The 21,261-nt window shown below is 42.8% G+C and overlaps 1 protein-coding gene and 1 long non-coding RNA gene across 3 annotated transcripts in view; one reads left to right on the top strand and one right to left on the bottom strand.

Moving 5' to 3' along the window:
• Positions 1-12,602, bottom strand: part of SLC25A13 (solute carrier family 25 member 13) — a 180,805-nt gene extending 168,203 nt beyond the window's left edge. For both annotated transcript variants that reach the window (XM_059396811.1, XM_059396812.1), the window contains exon 1: positions 12,419-12,602. In XM_059396811.1, coding sequence (XP_059252794.1) covers positions 12,419-12,433 — 15 coding nt within the window. In that variant the 5' untranslated portion in view covers positions 12,434-12,602. The remainder of the gene's footprint in view (positions 1-12,418) is intronic.
• Positions 12,603-12,720: 118 nt separating this feature from the next.
• On the top strand, positions 12,721-16,629 carry LOC132015927 (uncharacterized). Its single transcript, XR_009403828.1, has 2 exons — positions 12,721-13,059; positions 16,332-16,629. It is a non-coding gene; the product is annotated as an uncharacterized LOC132015927 (long non-coding RNA).
• Positions 16,630-21,261: the final 4,632 nt, after the last annotated feature.

Here is a 21,261-nt window from a genome sequence, read left to right as displayed (position 1 = left end):
TTAAAAGGGCTTCTGAGAGAGAACAGTTAACTTCATAAATGCAGAGGAAGAGAAAGCAGCAAATCAAATGACAATAGAAAAGTTGCTTCCACTAAATCATACCTTACCTGTTCAAAATTCCACTGTGCATCAACATCATTGAACTGAAGAACAGTCAAGGAGCCAGGAGGAAGCCTAAAGAAAAAGAACAGGAACCCTCTGCACAGCCAGGGCCCCCCCTTCTAAAGAATGCACACAATTTCACTCACATGAGCCCTCCTCTGCTCTCTTCCGTGCTCCACAGACTTCCCACGTTCCTCTGAGCAACTTCTCTGATTCCAAACCCATAGCTAACACTTCCATAAGCTACCTATGTTACAGGCCTGGCTCTGAGCCGTGCAAACATGAGCACATTGACCCAGGAAACAAATGCAACTACGCCCCTTTTTATAAGTCAGGAAACTGAGGTATACATAGAGTAACTTGCCCAGAGCCATAATTTGAACACAGAGTCCAAGATTTCAACCATTATATTATACTGGCTTTTAGAGACTACAAGACTGAAAGAGCAGGAGAACCTAGAGATTAAAAGAAAATTAAGACACACCAACTAACTGCAATGCCTGAGTCTTATGTAGATGACAATTTTAAAAACTATTTAAAAAATTTTAAGAAATGGGAAAATGTATCAAGTGTATACAGAATAGATATCTGATCATATTGAATAATCACTAATTTTTTTTTAGGTATAATATTTTGGTTGTGCATTTAAAAAAAAAATCTCTTTTAAAGATACACACTGATATTTACATATACAATGATATGATGATGGGGATTTGTACTGAAAACATCAGGGGCATGGAAGGAGAAGAGCCAGTGCAGTATAAATGAAACAATTATTAGCCACAAACTAATGATTCCTGAAATTGGCTAGATGGGAACATGGAGGTTCATTATACTTTTCTTTTTTTTTTCTTTCTTTTTTTTCTACATTATGGCAAATTTCCATAATGAGAAGTTTAAAAATGCTGCAGTTCTTTGAAGACCTAGGTCAAATGCCAATTCCTCTTGGAAGATTTTCCTAATTGTCCAACCAAATTCCCCTCATGGAATGCTACTTGCCCTTGTTTTATGAGCCTTGCAATTGGATATTTGAATTTTCACTCTATCACTAACCAGCAACATGACCGCCTGTGCTCTCATTTGTGAGGAGGCGGGGAAGGGAGGGAAAGGACTGGATGAAAGCAGTGTAAGCTGGGACAGAATCTAGCAGTGCCTCGCTCCCCAGTTCCTGGTACCCTTTCCATATTCCTATGCATAGCAGCTGAGCTGATGGAGTCACAGGAGGACAACTGGGCCGCAAGGGGAGGCTGTCTTGGCTTTCTGAACTAATCGTACTTTCTCTTAAGAATCTAAGCCAGCAGAGGGTCTGGACTGAGCTGGCAGCAGGTCATGGTGGCTGGGGATGTGGCACTACAGTGAAGGTTCATGACTTCCTGGGGTTGAACAACAACAACAAAAATGAAACTGGTTTCCTACCTTTCATCTTGTATTAAAATAACTTCAGATAATTAATAATTTCAAAAAGAGAGAAAGAGAGACTTATAAAGAGTACTAGAAAAACACAAGTGGTTTCCTATATATTATTAAATGGGGAAGCCATGTTTAAACATCACAAACAGCTCAGAATCCATAAAGGAATCCATAAATGAAAAGATTAATATGTAATTTTTTAATTTAAAAACATTTTTTAAATCAAAGGTGAGTATTGACCAGTTAAACAACTACCAAAAAAAAAAAAAAAAAAAAAAAAATGTGCAACAGACAAGGCAAAGGGCCAAGGTTCTTAAAAGTGCTTTTAGAACAAATCAATGTGAAAAGACAAATAATCCAACAGAAAACTGGACAAAGGTCAAGACCAGGGTCTTCTCAAACTGCTGGTGGACACCAAAATAGGGCTAACAAATCTCCAAGAACCACCAAAAGAGAGAAGCAGGGACTGAGGTTTTCCTTCTGGTACTGCGATGGGAGATACTGGAAAGAAGTGGGATCCTCAAACAGAGTCAACATCAACCTGCAGTAAGAGAAGAGTGTGAATGCTTCCAAGAAATCAAATCGGGACACAGACGCTACCGGAAGACTATATGAAGACACAGGGAGAAAAAGGCCATCCAAGGACTAACGAGCAAATTCTAAATCTTATCTCACCTTGCCAACCCTGCCAACACCTTGATCCTGGACTTCTGCCTCTAGATCTGTAAGTAAATAAACTCCTGTTGTTTAAGCCACTCTGTCTCTGGTACTTTGTTATGGCAGCCCTAGCAAATTAATCCAGAATCATTTAATATACACTCATTCAAGTTACACCAGTTGGGCATTCTTTTACTTATTTATTTTACTGTTTCATTTATTTATTTTGGACCCAGGTTTAAGTACTGCATTTGGCTGTCACATCTCCTTGGACGTCTTTAATCTAGCCTTTTCATTCACAACATTAACATTTTTGAAGTCAGACCAGAGGTCTTACAGAAAGTCCTACTTTCTGTATTTGTCTGATTGTTTCTCTGTGATTAGACTTAGATCCAACATTTTTAACAAGCATTCTCCCAATGTCATGAATGTTGTGTACTTCCCAATGCATCACCTCAGGGGACTGTCAATGATAGCTTGTTCCATTTCCTGATAATGTTAAATTGGATCAGAGGTCGAAGCAGAGCTCTTCATTGTACAGTAATTTATAAGGAGATACTTTTACTGACAAGTTTTAGCATCCACTGGAAGAACCTTGCCCAAATCAGTTATTACCCAAGGGTTATGAAGTGGTATTTTTTCCTTTTCCTAATTCTATCGAGCCTTCCACCTTTATTTGTTGGCATTCTTTGGTATTTAAGAAAAGAAAAAAGCTAGACCTCTCACTCTCTCACTTTGACTTTTGGGGGCATGCATACTACTCTCTCATGAAATGACAGTGTGGCTCTTTTTTATTCAATGTGTTACAGTCTATTTGCAATTGATTTTTTTTTCATGGCAAAATACTACAAAATTTAACATTTTAACCATTTTCAAGTGCACAATTCAGTGGCATTTAGTGTATGCACAATGTTGGACAACCACCAGCTCTCCTCATTTCATCATTCCAAACAAACTCTATAGCCACTGATAGCTAACTGATTTTAACAGCCATTGTTTTTTTGTAATAACTGTGAGACACATTCATTGTAATAGGGGTATGTATACACATATGTGTGTGTGTTTAAAGAATGAAAATCATAATACATGCGAATGACTGCTAATATTAAAATTTAGCCAACTTAGGGGCACCTGGGTGGCTCAGTGGGTTAAGCCTCTGCCTTCGGCTCAAGTCATGATCTCAGGGTCTTGGGATCGAGCCCCACATTGGGCTCTCTGCTCAGTGGGGAGCCTGCTTCCCTCTCTCTCTCTGCCTGCCTCTCTGCCTACTTGTGATCTCTCTCTCTCTCTTTCTCTGTCAAGTAAATAAATAAAAATTTAAAAAAAAAATTTAGCCAACTTAAATAAACCATTATGCAGAAGTTGCTGGAATAGAAAGGCAACATCCAAACCCACTCATCAAACATAACATCACAGGAAAGAACCAAGAATTATGGGCCCCTGATGAAGTACTCGGTACCAAGTACCCAATAACCTGAGAGAGGCACCCAGCATCCCTTAGGAAGTACTCAAGCCAAACACAAAAAATAAAAATTAATAAAACTCTAAACTTGATTAAGCCTCCAGATCGATCACTTGTCAGAAAACACTGAGGACTAAAGAACAATAGGGGGGTGCAATCAGTAAAATCCAAGCTGCAGGAAAGATGACCCAATTCCCTCATGGAATAAACTGCACGGAAATAAAATGAGAGGCAGCAGAACCTACAGATTAACAGGATTTAAAAGGCAGATCAGTCAAATGCCATGTGTGGCCCATGTCTGAATCTTGATTAGAACAAACTGTAAAAACTATAACTGCAGGACATGGGATTAACATCCTGGCAGGTGTCCGAAGGAATGGTGAAATAAAACTAAGACCCCGTTCCTAAGAAGAATTAAAGAGAACTAAAAAAGTTAAAATAAAAAACTTAAAAAACCTACCAACCCATACAGAGAAATGACAAGAAATACCCCTTCTGACTAAGCTCTAAATTAAATAACAAACAAACAAACAGGCTCCCTTTTTCCCTGGGAGTTACACTGTTGCCATAGCTTTATGGCTGGGAATGAGAACAGGGGTCCCATTCACAAACCACTGTGAAGGATATCAGAAGGGAACAAGGGTGATGTAATACTGGAAAAAAGAGACGACAGCCAAGACCAAGGAAGCATTAGCTGGCTGAAGAGATTAATTTTATTCTATAGGCAATACAAAACTACATTGTGTAACAAAGCAAATTAAAGAAGGCAATATCATCTTGTGGTTATGTGCTTGGACTCTGGACCCAGGCTGCCTGACTTCCAAATCCTAGCTTGGCCCCTTCTAAGCTGTGTGCCCTTGGACAAATCATTTAACTTCTCTGTTCAGCAAGACACTTAAACATTCTGTTCAGGTAAGTCTGCCCATCTGTATGATGGAGATAAGAACAGCACTTATATGTCATAGAATTGTTGAGAAGATTAAATTACTTCATGTTCAGAGTGCCTAGAACAGTGCCTGACTTTGTATTAAATAAATGTAACCTGCTAAGGCTGTTGTTACTTGCCCAACATTTCTGAATCTTAAGTTTCCCTGTCAAATGAGGCTACAATACCTTTTCCCTGTTATGCTATAGATGATTATAAAGATAATCATAAAGATAAGCATGGATCTTCATATTACCTGGTTATTTTAATCCCCACAGACTGAATTCTTGAAAACATGCACAATAACGGACTCATTTTGGTAAGCCCAGTACAGTATGAGCTGGCAGATGGTCAGTATCAACAACACACCCAAATGTATCTTTTAATAAAAACTGTTAAGCGCTGTCCTCGTGAACACAGTACTGCTTCGAGCCTGGCAATAAGAGCCAATCTTAGAAGCTGCCTTTGACAGACCTGGACAGAATGGAGAGGGAAGTGAAGGGAACGGACCAAAGGCAAGACCAGGCTGGAAGCTAAAGCAACGCTTTATGAAAAGTTGGGACATAAATGGAAGAGATAGGACATTCCTGCTCTAGGGCATCAGGGTTTACTGGACCCATCTCTCGGTCCTCTTCCAAATTCCCACTGATGGCCTCTCCTGGCCACCCACAACAGGCATGTAACTGAGCTAATTGAAAACCTGAATCAGTAGGAAAGTTAAGTCACAAGCTGAAAGTGAGGAACGATCAACAAGATGAATTCAATTCTAGAGTTGGAAATATCTTTGAGGCAGAAAAATTGAGATCTGTAACAAACAGCTGCAAATGCAAGGTTGCTGCTTGAGAGAGCTATCCAGACTGACTGACACGGAGCCATCACCCTTCAGAGGGAAGAGGATCTAGGGACACCCACAGTTCAGGGGGAAGCAGAAGGACAAAAAGAAGCCGGCAAACGAGAATAAAGGAATAATGAGAGAGTTAAGATGTCAGCGTGAGAGGGGATATCATGAATGCTGATGAAAGGTGTTACAGGCAGGAAGCGGTGGGACATGGGGCTCCATGAATCCAGATATGAGGAGGACAGGCTAACAGTTTCAGGACTGACGACTTTAGGAGGGAATGTCAAAAAAGAGAAGAGGCACAAGTTCATTTTCAGGACCTGTAAGTATGGGTGGGTAGTTAAGAATGGAGAAAAGTACAACCCTTGTATAATAATCGTACACTCCCTTAAATAATAATTCAGGGATATGTTCCAAAAATAATACCCTGACCCCAATGCAGAATCAAAACTAATCCCAAAACCCTAAAATTTATCCTGGATTTTATTATTATTTATTTAATTCTGCAAAAAGTTGGACTAACTTACAACCAATTCAAAAGGTGCTGCAACCTTGGCATAGGAAGGCAACTACATTTAATTACACAGTAATGAGACTTCCAGACCACTATTCTTCAAACTTTAATGTGCATACATACAGTCCCCTGGGGATCTAGTTAAAATGCAGATTCTGATGCAACAAAATCTTTGGCCTGGGCTGAGTCCAAAAATGCTACAGTTCTAACAAGCTCCCAAGTAAACCAAAGCTGCTGGTCCATGGACCGAAAGTTCCAACAGCAAGTCTCCAGAAGACCACTTAGACAATCTGGCTAAGCAGCCACATCGGCTAACTATTATGGTGAACACTGAATGGATCACAAGCCTAAGAAAAGCAAACTATGTCTTCTCCAGGTAAATCAAATAATGTCTATGTCCCCCAGTTTTCAGTTAGGTAGAAATGTCCCACAGCCCACAAAGGCATCTCTTGGTCATCCTGCAGCACTTCCTAATCCCCAAAGAATTTGCACACGTTACACTGCATTTGCTCATCACACACGTCACAGACACTCCCTACTTTCCCAGAGAAGTTAGACTCATCCATGTGTTCACCATCAATGTAAGCCCACTCCTCCCCGGCTAGCTCCTCAATAAACCAGAACTACACAAACATAAATAAATAAAACGTTCTTTACAGGCTCCTCCCACTTAAGAAATCAGTTCCGAGCTCCTCTGCAGCTCAACCTACCGCCGTGACCAGACTCAGACACACAAAAATCTCATGCCTAACTTAGAAAAACTTCTATATGGGCACCTGGGGCTACAAGCCTGTTCAAATCAGGCTTATGATGGGGTTCAGGACACACTGCACCAAAACGCAGCACCTTGGCATCTGTAATGTCTGAAGCCAAAGGAGTCTGAGAAAACAGCAGGAGCAGGAAGGTCACTCTGACTTCCGCCCCCACAACCCTCTTTCCCGAAATCGGTCATGTAACTCCCATGTGAAGGGTACCCTCCCTGTAACAGAGGAAGAAAGACATTCTTATCGCCAGAGATGGGTAAGTGGGGACCCAGCCAGCTGTACAAATAAAACCTCGGTAAACTAACCCTTGTCTTCTAGTTACTTCTTCATCATTTACTACTCCTGGCCCAAACCCCTTCACCTCAGTTATTTACAAACCCACTCTTCCTTTGTCTAAAAGGAATAAAAGTTTCCTGCCCTGGTCACTTCTCTGGGTCTTCCTTCTCTTGTGAAGACTCCCATACCCAGGTAAAAATTCAGTAAACTTTGGGTGCTTTTCTCCTGTCCATTTGTTTTTGTCAATTTAATTCTCAGATCCAGCCAGGGACCCCTAGGAGAGTCCAGAAAAACTTTTCCCTCCTCTACACTTAGACTTATACAATTTTCCTCCAAACCGTACTGCGCGAGTCTTATGCAAAAGACATTTTACCATAGAACAGTAAGTGTATCTTGAAATATCTGACTCTTACATATCAAGTCAACAATTTTCATGGATAACATGTGGAAACTGTGACTACATGTGGAAATCAAGACAAAGCTACCAGCCTAATAACAGTCATTAAATAGAGTGGTTTATTTAGGTTAAATTACTAAGAATTTCAACACTGCCAACTCTGCTATGTTGTCAGCACCTAAAGTCAAAAGGAACCATCCGGGCTTATTTTCACTCCCACAACTGCACAGCAAATTTCCAAAGGAAATGGCTGAATATGAGTACTCTATCTTGTAAACGTTTCCAATCAACAAACCAGACCACCACTCTACGTATCACGCTACGTATCAACCACTGGGAATAATTCCTAAGTAACACACCAGAGCCACCATTAACTGGGTCGATTTAACCCAACAAGAGGGTCTGGTTAAATAGGCCATGAAAACAGGGCTTGCTAAGTTGCTGCTGAAGACATGCTAAAGGAACTGTATCACTGTGGTGAGGGCACAGCCCCCTTACTTCCCAGCAAAACCAACATGCATCTGCAGAGTCACACATTCCTCCTTTCCAAGACACACCCCCAAGGCATCATGGCAGCAAGGATGGATGCTTATGAAGAAGCACATGCTGAGCGAAGAGGGGAGCTTCCCACTGACAGAGAGTAGGAAACTCAGGGCAGAATGATTCCATTTAAGAACCGAACAAAAGTAGAGGCCAGACATAGGACAAAAAGTCAAAGAAGCAGAAGGAGTCACAGCCCCTCCAGCAATCTTATAAACAACTCCATACCCAAAAAGATGTGTTCCCTAGTTTGTTTAGGTGCTATATCCTGGCTTTCAATCCTTCCCACCACTCCCACCCCCCAGTTCTCTATTGGCTGAGCGACACTTGTAAGGAGTGCGGCCTAACTGAGGAACACCTATAGCACAGGGTCCCAAACCAGGTGAACCAGGGGAAAAGGCTGCCAGACCAAGGTTCCTCTGTAAGTAACATAACTCTGCCTTTCACCTGCTGTTTCTTATCACTGGAATGGGTCTTCCCTCTTCCCCCCAATCATTCACGCTGAAATACCACCGCCTATGCCCACAGACATGGTCTCCTTCCCTGATGCCCCCATAGCTCTTGTTATAGCACTAATCCTACCCAGGCATTTCCATAAGAGGAATCTGCCTGCAGTGTGGCTATGGTCTTCTTGAAGGCCCAAAGGGAGACCAACTCATTTTCATATCCTCAACTTAGCCACATCTGGAACATAAGAAAGAACATAATACGATCATGGCAACATCTCATCCAAGAAGGGACTATCAATACTAAGTGTACTAGTCCTACAGACCACATTTTCATGACTAACACTTCAATTTGTCTCCAAAGTCCTTTCTTTCAGGTCTAGGCTAATTTTAGACAAATTACTGGTCCATGTCCAGTATTGTTTCTGAACGTCTCTCCTGGCTGAACTGGAGGGAGCATTCTCTAATTTTTAAGAGTTTCATTTAGTTTCACTTCCTCATTATTAATGTACAAACTCTACCGATGACCAAGAAGGAATGTTCCCTACAACCAAACAAGGGGTGAAGGGGAAGGAAAGGTTTTTCCTCTCTAATACTAATTTTTTAAAAATGCAGTTTTTGTGGAGTTGCATGAATTTTTAAAAACTCGTCTGCATTTTAATACATGCAGGGAGTGCTTGGAAGTTTTTAAAAGAAATCCTGAAAACAACACAACAGTACAGGCAGACCACTTACCATTTACCATATAGCAAGGGAACCCTTATAGGATTATCCTTATGAAAGTAGGCAGAACAAGAAAATGGAAGCTTTTTTTTGTTAAAGAATTTTATTTACTTATTTGACAGACAGAGATCACAAGCAGGCAGAGAGGCCTGCAGAGAGAGGGGGGAAGCAGGCTCCCCACCGAGCAGAGAGCCTGATGCGGGGCTCTATCCCAGGACCCTGACATTATGACCTGAGCCAAAGGCAGAGGCTTAACCCACTGAGCCACCCAGGTGCCCCGAGAATGGAAGTTTTTTGAGTTTGTCTCAAAATACTAGGAGTTAGATAAATGTTACATCATGAAAAACATGTACCTTTGGCATCGTTATGTGGAGTCTTCATGCAAAATAAAAGCAGAACAAAGACTAGATTCTTGGCCTGCCTATATGAACTACTTAAAGGATGAGGGACATGAACAATTAGTTACATTTGGGGAAAAAGAAAAAAAGACAAAAACAAGGAAACTCAGAATAAAGAGATCAAGAAACTGCTAGGTATGACTGAGTTCATCCAGAAAATATCAAATCTGCCTAATTAAATATTCAAATAATTCATCACAGTGAGTGCTGGAATTCACCTATAACTGCTGAGTTTCAGACTCTTAGCCCAACCTCGGAGACATTCCATTTAAGTGAGCTCTCTCCTAGGCAAGCTCTTCATGTTTTAGTAAGAGGGGATGTCAGTCCTACTTCTAAATGAGACTATAGCTCTGTGTTCAACCCAGCAATATGGAATAACTGCACTCCAGGAAAAAGCAAAGAGCACAGCCTTTAACTTGGGTTGTCCAACACTGACTGGTAGCCAACACAATCACCTCCCAAGAATAGTGCTAAAAGGCAACTAAATAAGAGACACTCTTGGATTAAGGCAGACCACCACAGTCATTTGGGGAACTTTTAAGACTACATTTACGGCACTGCCCTTGAGCTACAGGGAGTGACACTACAAGAAATGGCCTTATGGAACCCACAGACATATATGTGTGGTCATGAGCTAGTTTTGAATGCAGTTCACTCACAGCATATAAAAGGACATGGGGAGAAACCATCCTCAGTACAAGGAGACCTCTCTCTCAAGGAATTGACCTCACTGATCATTTCCTCTTTACTTTGGATGCTAGAAAATTCAGTCACCTCTAGCAAGTACATCCTTATTTTCCACTACCTTTAGTCCTGGCTGCATCTTACTTTCCCTTCATCCTGTTTTTCTCATCTACTCTGACTTTGTGGTTGATGTCTTGTTGGCTCATAAATACAGGTATACATGACATGAGCCATCAGAAACCCTGAAAAGGGGCGCCTGAGTGGCTCAGTGGGTTAAAGCCTCGGCCTTCAGCTCAGGTCATGATCCCAGGGTCCTGGGATCGAGACCCGCATCACAGAGAGCCCGCTTCCTCCTCTCTCTCTCTCTGCCTGCCCCTCTGCCTACTTGTGATCTCCCTCTGTCAAATAAATAAATAAAATCTTAAAAAAAAAAAAAAAGAAAAAGAAACCCTGAAAAGAGGCAAGGCTAAAATGAATAAACAAACAGAAACACAAACTCCAGAAGAGCAAAAATGAATGTTTCATTTTCTCTCTCATACTTGGCTAAAATTCAACTGCACTTATTGACATGATGTGACAGTTTCACAAAGATACAACCAAAAAGCAGGATCTGCTTCCATGCCACTTATTTACTTCATACTGGTTAATGATCTTTTTCTTGTACTCCAATTATATTATATGCATATAATATAGGCCCCTCAATTTAGGCCCCTCAATTATTTTATCCCCAAATTAAAATTATTTAAATCACCTGCAGATATTTAAAAAATAAAGTACGGGAATCTACTTTCACCTACTCTGCTGCAAGAAGTCACCAGGAGAGAACGCATTCATATGAAGCCTTGGGCTCTGACTGCATGCAAATTTAATGCAAAGAAAAGGTCAAGGGCTACTGGGTTTGAAAGGGTTAATGTAGTTTCCAAAAATGAATACCAGGGATCCTTAAAGAATCTACCTAAAATAGTTCTCTATACCCATATGTTCACACACACATAAACACACTCATGCACACACCCAAGAGCAGACTCTTGAGGATGGAACTCAAGAGTAATTACAGAAAAGAAAAAGGCCACTTAGGCCACATAGTTAGGAACACGAAGCCTGCAGATTTGGGGAGCCTGGAGAAACTTAAGTCATAGAACAGCATTTAAATATATTTGTCTGCTTACAATTTCCATTGCAAATGTGATTAGTTTGCTTGAATAAATAGGAATATGATGTGTTGGCCATGTTTTCCTCTTGAGGGTTATCACCGAGTTTTGATTAAGGACAAATGTTTGAGATGTTGGGTATATTTAAGTTCACGGCACTTAAAACGAACTAAGAAGTTGTATAGGCTTGATTAAAGGGCTGCCTTCATGAACTTAAAATTAAAAGCAATAAATTCCAATGAGTCAAGTGATTGGGACTAAATATGGTATTCTGTCAGAAAAGTTGAAATGGAGTCCAAAGAGACTGAAATGGTGTCCAGGTTTCCAAAAAACGGTGAAAGAGGAAAGGTCAAGCTGTCGGAGTTGCCTTTCCTCTGGGTTTGTGAATGATTCACATTACACAGAATTCCTTTTAAGTAAAACTTCACAAGAGTTAACAGGCTCCCAGGACAATCTGTTTTGTCATTTCTAAAAAGAAGCCTCTCAAACGCTCAGAGGCCGGTATGTAAGTGTTGTCAGATGGGGAGAGGGCTGAAGAATGGGAAGTGGGGGCGGGACGGGGGTCCTCCGGAGTTGTTACACACGCGCGCGCGCGCGCACCGACTTCTCCGACCAGCCGGAAGTCAAGGTGACTTCCCCACCCGCGGGAGGGCGGGGCCTTTGAAACCTAATAGGCTCTGGCTTCAGCCCGCGCTGTGCCGCGGGGAAGGAGAGGCCCGAGTCAACAACAACCGGGGTCAGAAGCAGGTGCGCTCTGGGGCAGTCGCGGGGCTCTTAAGGACCCCGGGCCCTCGCCCGCCCTGGCCCACCGGGCTTCTCCAAGCCCAGCGTGGTTCAGCCCGCAGGGCGCCGACCAGGCACCGACTCCCCTCCCGGGCCAAGTGGGAGGGTTCAACCGGCAAAGTTTCTACCGCAAGGTCGGGCCTCCGTCCCCGCACCGGCCACATGTGCTACCCCGGGAGGAACGGTCACCCACCTCCTCCCGCTGCTGCAAGGTGGAACAGCTGCCCCACGCCCCTCTCCCATTTGTTTTCCACGTTGCACCAACTCGGCACGTGAACGCCTGAGGCTCCCGAGTCCCCCGGCCCCGACCGGCCGGCACGCTCCCCGGGGCAACGGGCCGACGCTTACCTTGGCGGTCGCCATGCTGCGCCCCGAGTGCGGGCGGCTGCAGGACCCTCCCGGAGGCTGGCTGGCACCGTGGGCCCCGGCGGCTCACTTCCAGTCCGGGCGGCAGCGGGGGTGGCGATACAGCCCGACAGCGTGCGCGCCTGGCCTGCCTCCCCACGCCCTCCCGCCGGCGCGGGTCATGCGGGCGCCGCCCGCCCATTGGCTGCGCCCGGCCGGGGCCGCCGGGGCGCGCGTGATCCGACGGCCTCTGCCCTGCGGCCCGGGGCGGGCCCGGGTCGGGGGGGGGGGGGGGGTGGACGGGGCGCGCGCACGTGACCCCGGCCCCGGGGCGGCGACCTCGGCGGCGCGGACCGGTGGCCTGGGGGTAGGTGACCTGACGAGGGAAGCTTCTGACTTCGACTGGGAACGGCCAGACCCGGGTGAGACTCGCCAGGAGGGGCATGGAGCCTGAGGAAGCCGAGAACTCCACTAGGTCACTCTTTAGCCACATTTTCTACGTCGGTTCGCCTTCAAAGGGGCTCCACTCTGCACCATAGTAGAATGTATCCAAAGGCATTGGCCAGTCGAAGGGAAGATAGCAAAGTGATATCACTGGCAAATCTACTTTGAGGCCAAATCTGTAAACTCTAAGTACCAACCAGGTATGTATAGTGCGGAACATAATATTCGGGAGGCCACTTCGTTTCAGCCCCACGTATTAGGATGGAAGAGGTCAAAGATTCGCCCCAACACACACACACACACACACCCCGAATATAGGCTCTGTTAAGATAACTAGGTCAGAATTTTAATTGGAAAATTTGAATGTGTAACCCTCCAGAGATCTTAGCCCTCTTTATCAAAATTCCATTCACGTGTCTCTGCCATGACAATTTATAATTAGGGCAATGGTGGTGAGAGAAAAGGGCTTTAAATGTTTTGTGGGTTATGGATATAACCTTTCAGCAAAAGTGTATTATTAATTATTTTAATACATCAATACCAATTGAGTGCCTACATGTGCCAGGCACTGTGCTAGATACTGGGAACATCAAAATGACTTGAAAGATGGTCCCAGCCCTTAAACAGCTTAAGGGCTAGTGAGGAGGTCCATGCATAAATAGTTAACTGCTATTTAAATAACCTGTTAAGGCAATAACCTGTTCCCAGGGCACTGTGGGAACACTCAGGACTCTGAAAGTACCTTAAGGGAGATAATGCCTAAGTTGTATGCAGAAAAGAGGCTGTGTATTAGTTCAGTGAAGTGGAGGGGAAGGGTTTTCCACCCAGAGAAAAGGAAGAGAGGCAGGAGACTCAGAAATTGCTGGAAAACCACAGCAAGTTATGAAAGTAGTTGGTCATGAAAGGTGACTTGAGCTGTGGGACTGGTGCATGAAGGGTCTGGATGGACAGGTAGGGATCATGTCATAGAGGGTGTCAGATGCCATGCTGAAGGGTAGTAACTGAAGGGCTTTAGAGCAGGAAGTAGTGTTTGAAGTTTTGCAATACAGACGGATCACTCTGCTTGCAGTGGGAAAGATGGGGCAAGATGGAACTGTTGGTATATTCAGACAAGGCAGGCTGAGGGCCTGAAACTAGAGATGGGATGGGGCTAAAAGAATATATAGGAGGTAAAATTAGTCACCTGTGATGACTAATATATGTGGGGGTGGGAGAGAGAAGCAGAGTCGTCCTATCTTGCACCTACATCCCTGGTATATGAATGTTGGCAAGACACCCGAGATCAGTAATACAAGAAAGGAGTGTTTTGAAGTGTGTGTCTTTTTGTAAGAAGAGGATATGCAATATACATATTACCTTGAAAAGCCAGTAAAATAAGCATTTCAAAGAGGAGCAACTGATTAACATACTCCCAAGAAATCTAACAGAGCCGGAAAAACTTGAACATGTTCATAGAGAAGAAAGACCATGCAGAGTGAAAGAACAAAAACAAAAGCAAAACCAGGGGAATTGATAGAGAAAAGAATGGCAGGGGGATGGGTCTACAGCTCATGCGGAGAAGTGGCCCCAGCTGCTCTAAAGGAATTTAAAAGGTCCAGAGAAGACACAACCTCATGTAACCAAGATCACATCACATACCGCATATTTATTTTTAAGGGCATCACTGAAGCTCTCCTTTTATAATGTAGATGAACTTTTAAAATTTTCAATGTGTGGGTTTTTTTTTTTTATGAAGATTTTATTTATTTATTTGAGAGAGAACAAGTAAAAGAGAGCATGAGAGGGTGGAAGATCAGAGGGAGAAGCTTAGTCCCCGGGGACCACCCTCCATCCCAGGACTCCGGGATCATGACCTGAGCTGAAGGCAGTCGCCAAACCGACTGAGCCACCCAGGTGCCCTCAATGTGGTTTGAATCTATTTTTAACCAATCTTAAGTGTATGGCTCAGTCCTGTTAAGCACACTCATGTTATGCAATCTCCAGAACTCTTTTTTATCTTGCAGAACTAAAACTCTATGCTTATTAAACAGCCACTCCCAGTCTTCCCTCCCCTACAGCCCCTGGCAACCAACTACCATTCTACGTTATGTCTCTAAAAATTTGACTATACTGGATACCTCATAAAAGTGAAATCATATAATATTTGTCTTTTTGTGACTGGCTTACTTGATTGAGCATAATGTCCTTAAGTTCCATCCTTGTGGCAGTGTGTGTCAGAGTTTTAAGATTCTTTAAGATTGAATAATATTCCCTTAACTTTTAAAGAAAAAAAAAATAGAAAAAGAATCAAGAATCTGTAAGATTTTCTCTGGATATCTTGGAGAATTTAGGAAATCATAGTAATGACCAAAAAAAAAAAAAAAAAAAAATCACTCGAAATCCCACCACCAGAGTTAGCCACTGTTAAACATTTTACTATATTGTCTTCAAGTCTTGATGTATCTATGTCCTTATGTAAGAGAGTTATATATTTTCTTTAATTTCATTCAGTTTTATATACTGAATAAATATAGTGTTATTTCAGTTTCAGGTGTACAATAGAGTGATTCACCAGTCTATATCTTACTCAGGGCTCATGATAAGTTTTCTGAAAGAGTTATGTTTTTAAATATAGGACAAAGCATCGTACTCTTGTTTTAAGTTTCTTATGGCTGTTCTAACAAAGTTACCACATGGTTGGTGACGTACAACAGAAATATATTCTCTTACGATTCTGGAGGTCAGAATTTCAAAATGAGCCTTAAGGGACTACAATCAAGGTGATGGTAGGGCTGGGCTTTCTCCAGAAGATATAGGCGAGAATCTGTTTCTTTACCTTTTCCAGGGTTTCACAGCCTTTTCTTCATCTTCTAAGCCCACATACATAGATAGCATCTTCTGTGTGTGACTCTGCTTCCCTCACATGGTGTCTTCTGTCTAAGAATTCCTCCACTTCCCCCTTAGGGACACTCACAGTGGCATCTAGAGCCAACCCAGATAATCCAGGATAATCTTTCCACCCTCCAGATCCTTAATCACATCTGCAAAATCTCTGCCATAGACATTAACATTTATAGGCTCCAGAGTTTAGGATGTGGACGTCTTTTGGGGGGCTATCAGTCCACCTACAAAACCTACCACTCTATGGATGCAAGTGTATCCACATATGGATAAAAGTGAATTTTGACTTACATTTGGAGTCAGACTCAATTATTAAGCTTCTTCCTTCATTTTAGAATTTCCCCAAAAAAAGAAATTTTCAAAAAGTTTTTCAAAATAGGAACTTTTCAGTCACAAGCTCTGAAATAGGAAAGATCCTCCTTGATTTCCTTGGAAGCAATAGCATGATGTGAAACATCATCTGAGAAGATAAAGTGTAAGTTGCCTGGGTACCTACCATGTTCCCTCTGACCTCTTCATCATGTACTGACAGGCTTAGGTGCACTCTTGATAACTGACTTGTCTCATACTTGTCCCTTCTCTCTGTTCCCAGACTACCATCCTCCCTACCATTTGAAAGTAACCGACACTGATGCACTTAGAAGAAGCCACAGAGACATACCAAAGAAGGCCAGGTGATAAAAAGGCAGAGATTAGTGTGACCCAGCTATGAGCCAAGGAATGCCAACAGTCAATAGCCACCACCAGAAACTAAGAAGACGAAAGACAGAATTTTACCTAGAATCTCGGTGGGAGCGTGGCTCTGCTTGATTTGATTGGGAAAATCACCTTGACTGGGGACTTGTACTCCGCAGAACCATGAGATAATAAATTTCTGTTGTTTGAAGCTACCCAGTTTGTAGTACTTTGTTATAGCCGCCCAAAGAAACCCATAGAGGTCCCAAAGCCATCTGTCTTATAGCACCAGGTGCCAACCTGGCGTGCTGGGAAAGCAGCCAATCCAAATCATGGGGAAAGCTCATGGGCTATGAAGGCACACAGCCCAAGTGTGAGCTCAAGCCCCAGGAATTCAGAAAAGTGAACAACGTGTCCTGCTCTGAGCTTTCACCTTTCCCAGAGCAGCCATACCTTGTAGATGCCCTTTGACCGTGCTCTTAAACTATCTGGTTTTCCTCAGCTTCCTAAAAAGCAGACAAGCCAGTGAGAGGTACCCTTACCACTACCAGCCTGCTCCCAGATCCCAGCATGCTGGAAAGTCTACTCCAGCAAAAATGCTTGCGAAACACATCATCTACTGGAAATTTTAAGCATTTACTATAAATTGCAACACGATCCTTTGTATGGATTGCGTTTTGCAAAGGTAATGGCAGAGCAGGTAAAGGACATGTGTGCCAGAGCAAGAGGAGCACCATGAAATAAGTAAATGAAGAGTTCCCAAGTTCTGACCTTGCTCAGGACCCAGGACCCTCTGGGGCAGTCGTTTGGTTTGCGAATCCTGCCAGTGTCCGATCAAGCATGACAAGGCTTCCCTGAGAGTGGGCTAAAAGTAGGTCAGAAATGAATATGACCTAGTATTCTTAGTAGATCAAAAAGAGAAAGCTGTGTCAACCTTTTTAGAGTTAAAAAGAAAGGAAAGGGAGGAAGGGAGTCAAGATAAGAAAAGAAGACATCTTGAGAAAGTGTCATTGAAATCAAATCCCCAGAGTTTTGAGATATGCTCTTGGCCTTGAATAGCTAGTTGCTGAGACCAGAGCAGGTTACACAAGCCTGTGAACACTTGCCCCGTTGGGTAGACCTTCAGTTTCACCTAATATAAAATGTGAGCATTGAAAGTTACCCAAAAATGGAAGTAGGGGCCATATTAGCAACTACCAACAGTCTGCTGGGGAAAAGGAATCACAATCACTAACTTTACATATAATTCACCATAATGTCTTGGTCAATAGCCAAATATTCCAGGGATAAATGAGGAGATTCACAGGCACTCAAAGTACATAGAGCTTTACAGGAGGCAAAGAAAACCTCTAAAATCTGCTATAGCCACTACAGCTTTGGGGATGAATTCAGGTTTCCAATTTCATTTCAAGTCCCTAGACTACAGTATTTACTGGTAAGAGTATCTAAATATGGTACTGGGGTAACAGATGGCACATAGTACCCCCAAAAGTTCTAAGTTGACAGAGGTATGTGATTGCTGTTTATTCTGAGAGTAAAATTCAGTAGAGAGCCGATGCTTGACCAGGATTCATGGGATTATACACATTATTTATACTTCCATGGCTTAAGTGTTGACCATTGCAGCCCCTGCCAACATGGCCTTATATTCTATTCATTTTCCTGCCCTACATCATATTCTACGCTCAGAAGCCAAGGTGAAGAAGACATAGTCCTGGCCCTCAGAGAATTCACAGATCTATCATTCTTGTCTTTTTCAGATGTCATTGGATCAGAGAAATCTGCCCCTCCTCCATTCACCTGCTGCTTAGGTTTTCATTCTATCCCTTATCACCTGGAATACATTTATAATTTATTTGTCTTCTGTCTTCCCCCATTGGAAAGGAAGTAGAGATTGTATGCCTGGTGTCTGCAACACTGACATGTATAAGGCACTCAATAAATATCCATTTAATGTATGCATTGAATACATGAAGTCCTACACCTACAGCACCAATGCCTCTAATGACTGAGGAAGATTACCCCACAGGGGCCAGTGAGTCAAAGTCTAAATTAAGGACATCCTGATGACTTGGCTTCATCCACAATTTCAAGGCAAATTGTGAATGTTTCTATATTAGACCAGAGCAGTTGCTCTTCCCAGTACCTTATTCCAGCACCATTCATAAGAGAAATGCCCCTGGAATCTTATACAACACTGACAAAAGAGGTAGATAAATAAGACATAATAGGGATATTTTGAAGAACTAATAGTATGAGAACAAGGAAAGTCCGAACCATGTTGAAGCAAGAGTCATGCCTTATATCCTGCTGTGTTGTATGGACCAGGCTCAGAACCTTTGTGCATTGGTTTCCTGTTGCCATTTTAATGAATTGCCACAAGTTTCTTGTTTAGAACATCATAAGTGTATTATCTTATAGTTCAGAAGTCCAAAATGGGTAAAATCAAGATATCGGTGAGGCTGTGTTACTTTCTAGAGGCTCTAGGAGAGAATCCATTTATTCCTTGCCTATTCAGCTTCTAGAAGTCACTTCATATCTTGGCTCATGGCCCTCCTCCATCTTCAAAGGCAGCAAGAGCAGGTCCAGTTCTTCCCATATCACATAAATCTGATCTCTTCTTCTGCTTGCTCTTTTATATTTAAGGACCCTTGTGATTACGTCAGGCTGAGCCACACAATTCAGGATAACCTTCCAATGTTAAGGTCAAGTGATTAGTGTATTAGTTTGTTAGCATTTACCATAAAGTGCCACAGACTAAGTGACTTAAGCAACGGAAACTTATTTTCTTAACAATTTTGGAGTTTAAAAGTCTCTGACCAAAGTGTCAGCCGGGTTTGTCTTTAGCAGGGTTAGTAAATCTCTCTTCTTGATTTATAGATGGCTGTCTTCTGCCTGTGTCTTCACATGGTCTTCCCTGTGTGCATCCCTGTGTCCTAATCTTCCCTTCTTATAGAGATACCAGTCATACTGGATTAGAGGCAATCCCAGTGATCTCATTTAAATTTAATTACCTCTTTAAATACCCATATCCAAAAACAGGCACATTCTTAGGTTCTGGGGGTTAGTATTTCAGTATATGAATTTTGAGGGGGACACAATTCAGTTCATAATGGTTAGCAATTTTAATTCCACCTCCTACCTTAATCCTCTTTTGCCACATAATGTAATGTAACATATTCAGAGGTTCTGAAGATGGAGACACGAATACCTATGGGGAGCCTAACACACCTTGTGCTGAATATGGTATCACTGGCATAGTAAATCTTTGAGAAATAGCAGTTCTGAGAGTAGAATATTTAAAACCTTTAACCATGGTCAGGTAAGATCCCAGTAAAGCGAAACTGATTGCTCATGGGGATTAGGTCAAGTCTTTAAAGAGATTAAGCTCTATCTCTATAGTCCAGAAGGAGAATACTCGAGGGTTTGTTCACCAAACCCAACCCTGTGTTTATGAGTCTGACTGAGGTCCCCCAAGCCCAGCAATCCATTCAAAGCAGTGGCAAGTCAGGCATAGACCACCCCAGCCCCTCAGGGCACCCAGGAGGGATGTAGCAGAACAGGCAAATGTGTCAGCAGGCCAGCATCTGATCAGCAGGAAGGAGCAGAAACCAGTAACGTATAGTGAGCTCTCCAGGCCTGACCAGCTATATAGCATGGAGCATTCCTTCTTAGGGCAGCTATTTCTTTCACAAGAACTCCTAAAACTCTTCATCAAGAGCTCTATAATTCCTTATGGAATTAGATGCTCAGGAAAACAATCTTACCAAAACTGGTTTCATGAGACTTGGTTTTTGTTTTTGTTTTTTTGTTTTGTTTTGTTTTAATTTATTTATTTGACAGAGAGATCACAAGTAGGCAGAGAGGCAGGCAGAGAGAGAGAGAGAGAGAGGAGGAAGCAGGCTCCCCGCTGAGCAGAGAGCCCAATGCGGGGATCGAACCCAGGACCCTGGGATCATGACCCGAGCCGAAGGCAGAGGCTTTAACCCACTGAGCCACCCAGGCGCCCCTTGTTTTGTTTTTAATAAAAAGTAAGCATCAAAAACAAACAGAAAAAAAACCACCACCAACAACAACAACAACAAACTCTGTCACAGGTATTATTTCCCTCTCACCCTTCTTTATAGCTAATCAAGATATAGACGAGCAAGAACTAGTTGGGCTATGTAGATTCTACCCTGGCTCTTACTATCTCCTCGTCTATCTCTCTCTGTGTCTATTTGTCTAACTAGCTTCTGATCGAATGGTGAGTGAATAATCAGACAGACCTTTATTGCAGTCCCAGCTCCGCCAGTTGCCAGTTACGGCTGCAGAGCCTTTGGGCAGTTAGTAACCTCTCTGAGCCTCAGTCTCTTGATCTGTAAATGAAATAAAAGTACCCATTTTGCAAGGTTGCTATGATACTGAATTGAATATGTAAATCATTCAGCACATAAAAGTGGGTTCTAAATGATAGCAATACAAGAATGAAAGGGTCCGAGCAGCCGTCCTGCTTGACTCTTTCCTGCTCTCATGACTGTTCTAGTGTTACTGCTTCTAGTATTCTGTTACACAGATGAAGACTATCCAGGCCTAGGCGCACTGTCTCAGAATCTTTCAAAGGCGGGCAAACATAGGGGTGGAAACAAAGAAGGGAGGCAGATCAATTTAGAAGACGTGGAAAATTTACTTTCGAAGCTGGAACTTGAAATCCCAATAAGGCAGAGAACATGAGAGCCCCTGAGTCTTTACGAACAACCTACCAGTGTTAGCTCTAGGTTTCCAGTTTGAAGATATTGGACCAGATGGTTCATGTCTGAACTTGTTTGTCACTTGGACACAGTCACAGTTCCAGCCCCAGGGCCACC

Source organism: Mustela nigripes, chromosome 4 (genome assembly GCF_022355385.1).
Source record: "Mustela nigripes isolate SB6536 chromosome 4, MUSNIG.SB6536, whole genome shotgun sequence".
Lineage (NCBI taxonomy): Eukaryota > Metazoa > Chordata > Mammalia > Carnivora > Mustelidae > Mustela > Mustela nigripes.
Note: the sequence above shows the minus strand (reverse complement) of the source record. Positions and strands in the feature narration are given on the sequence as shown.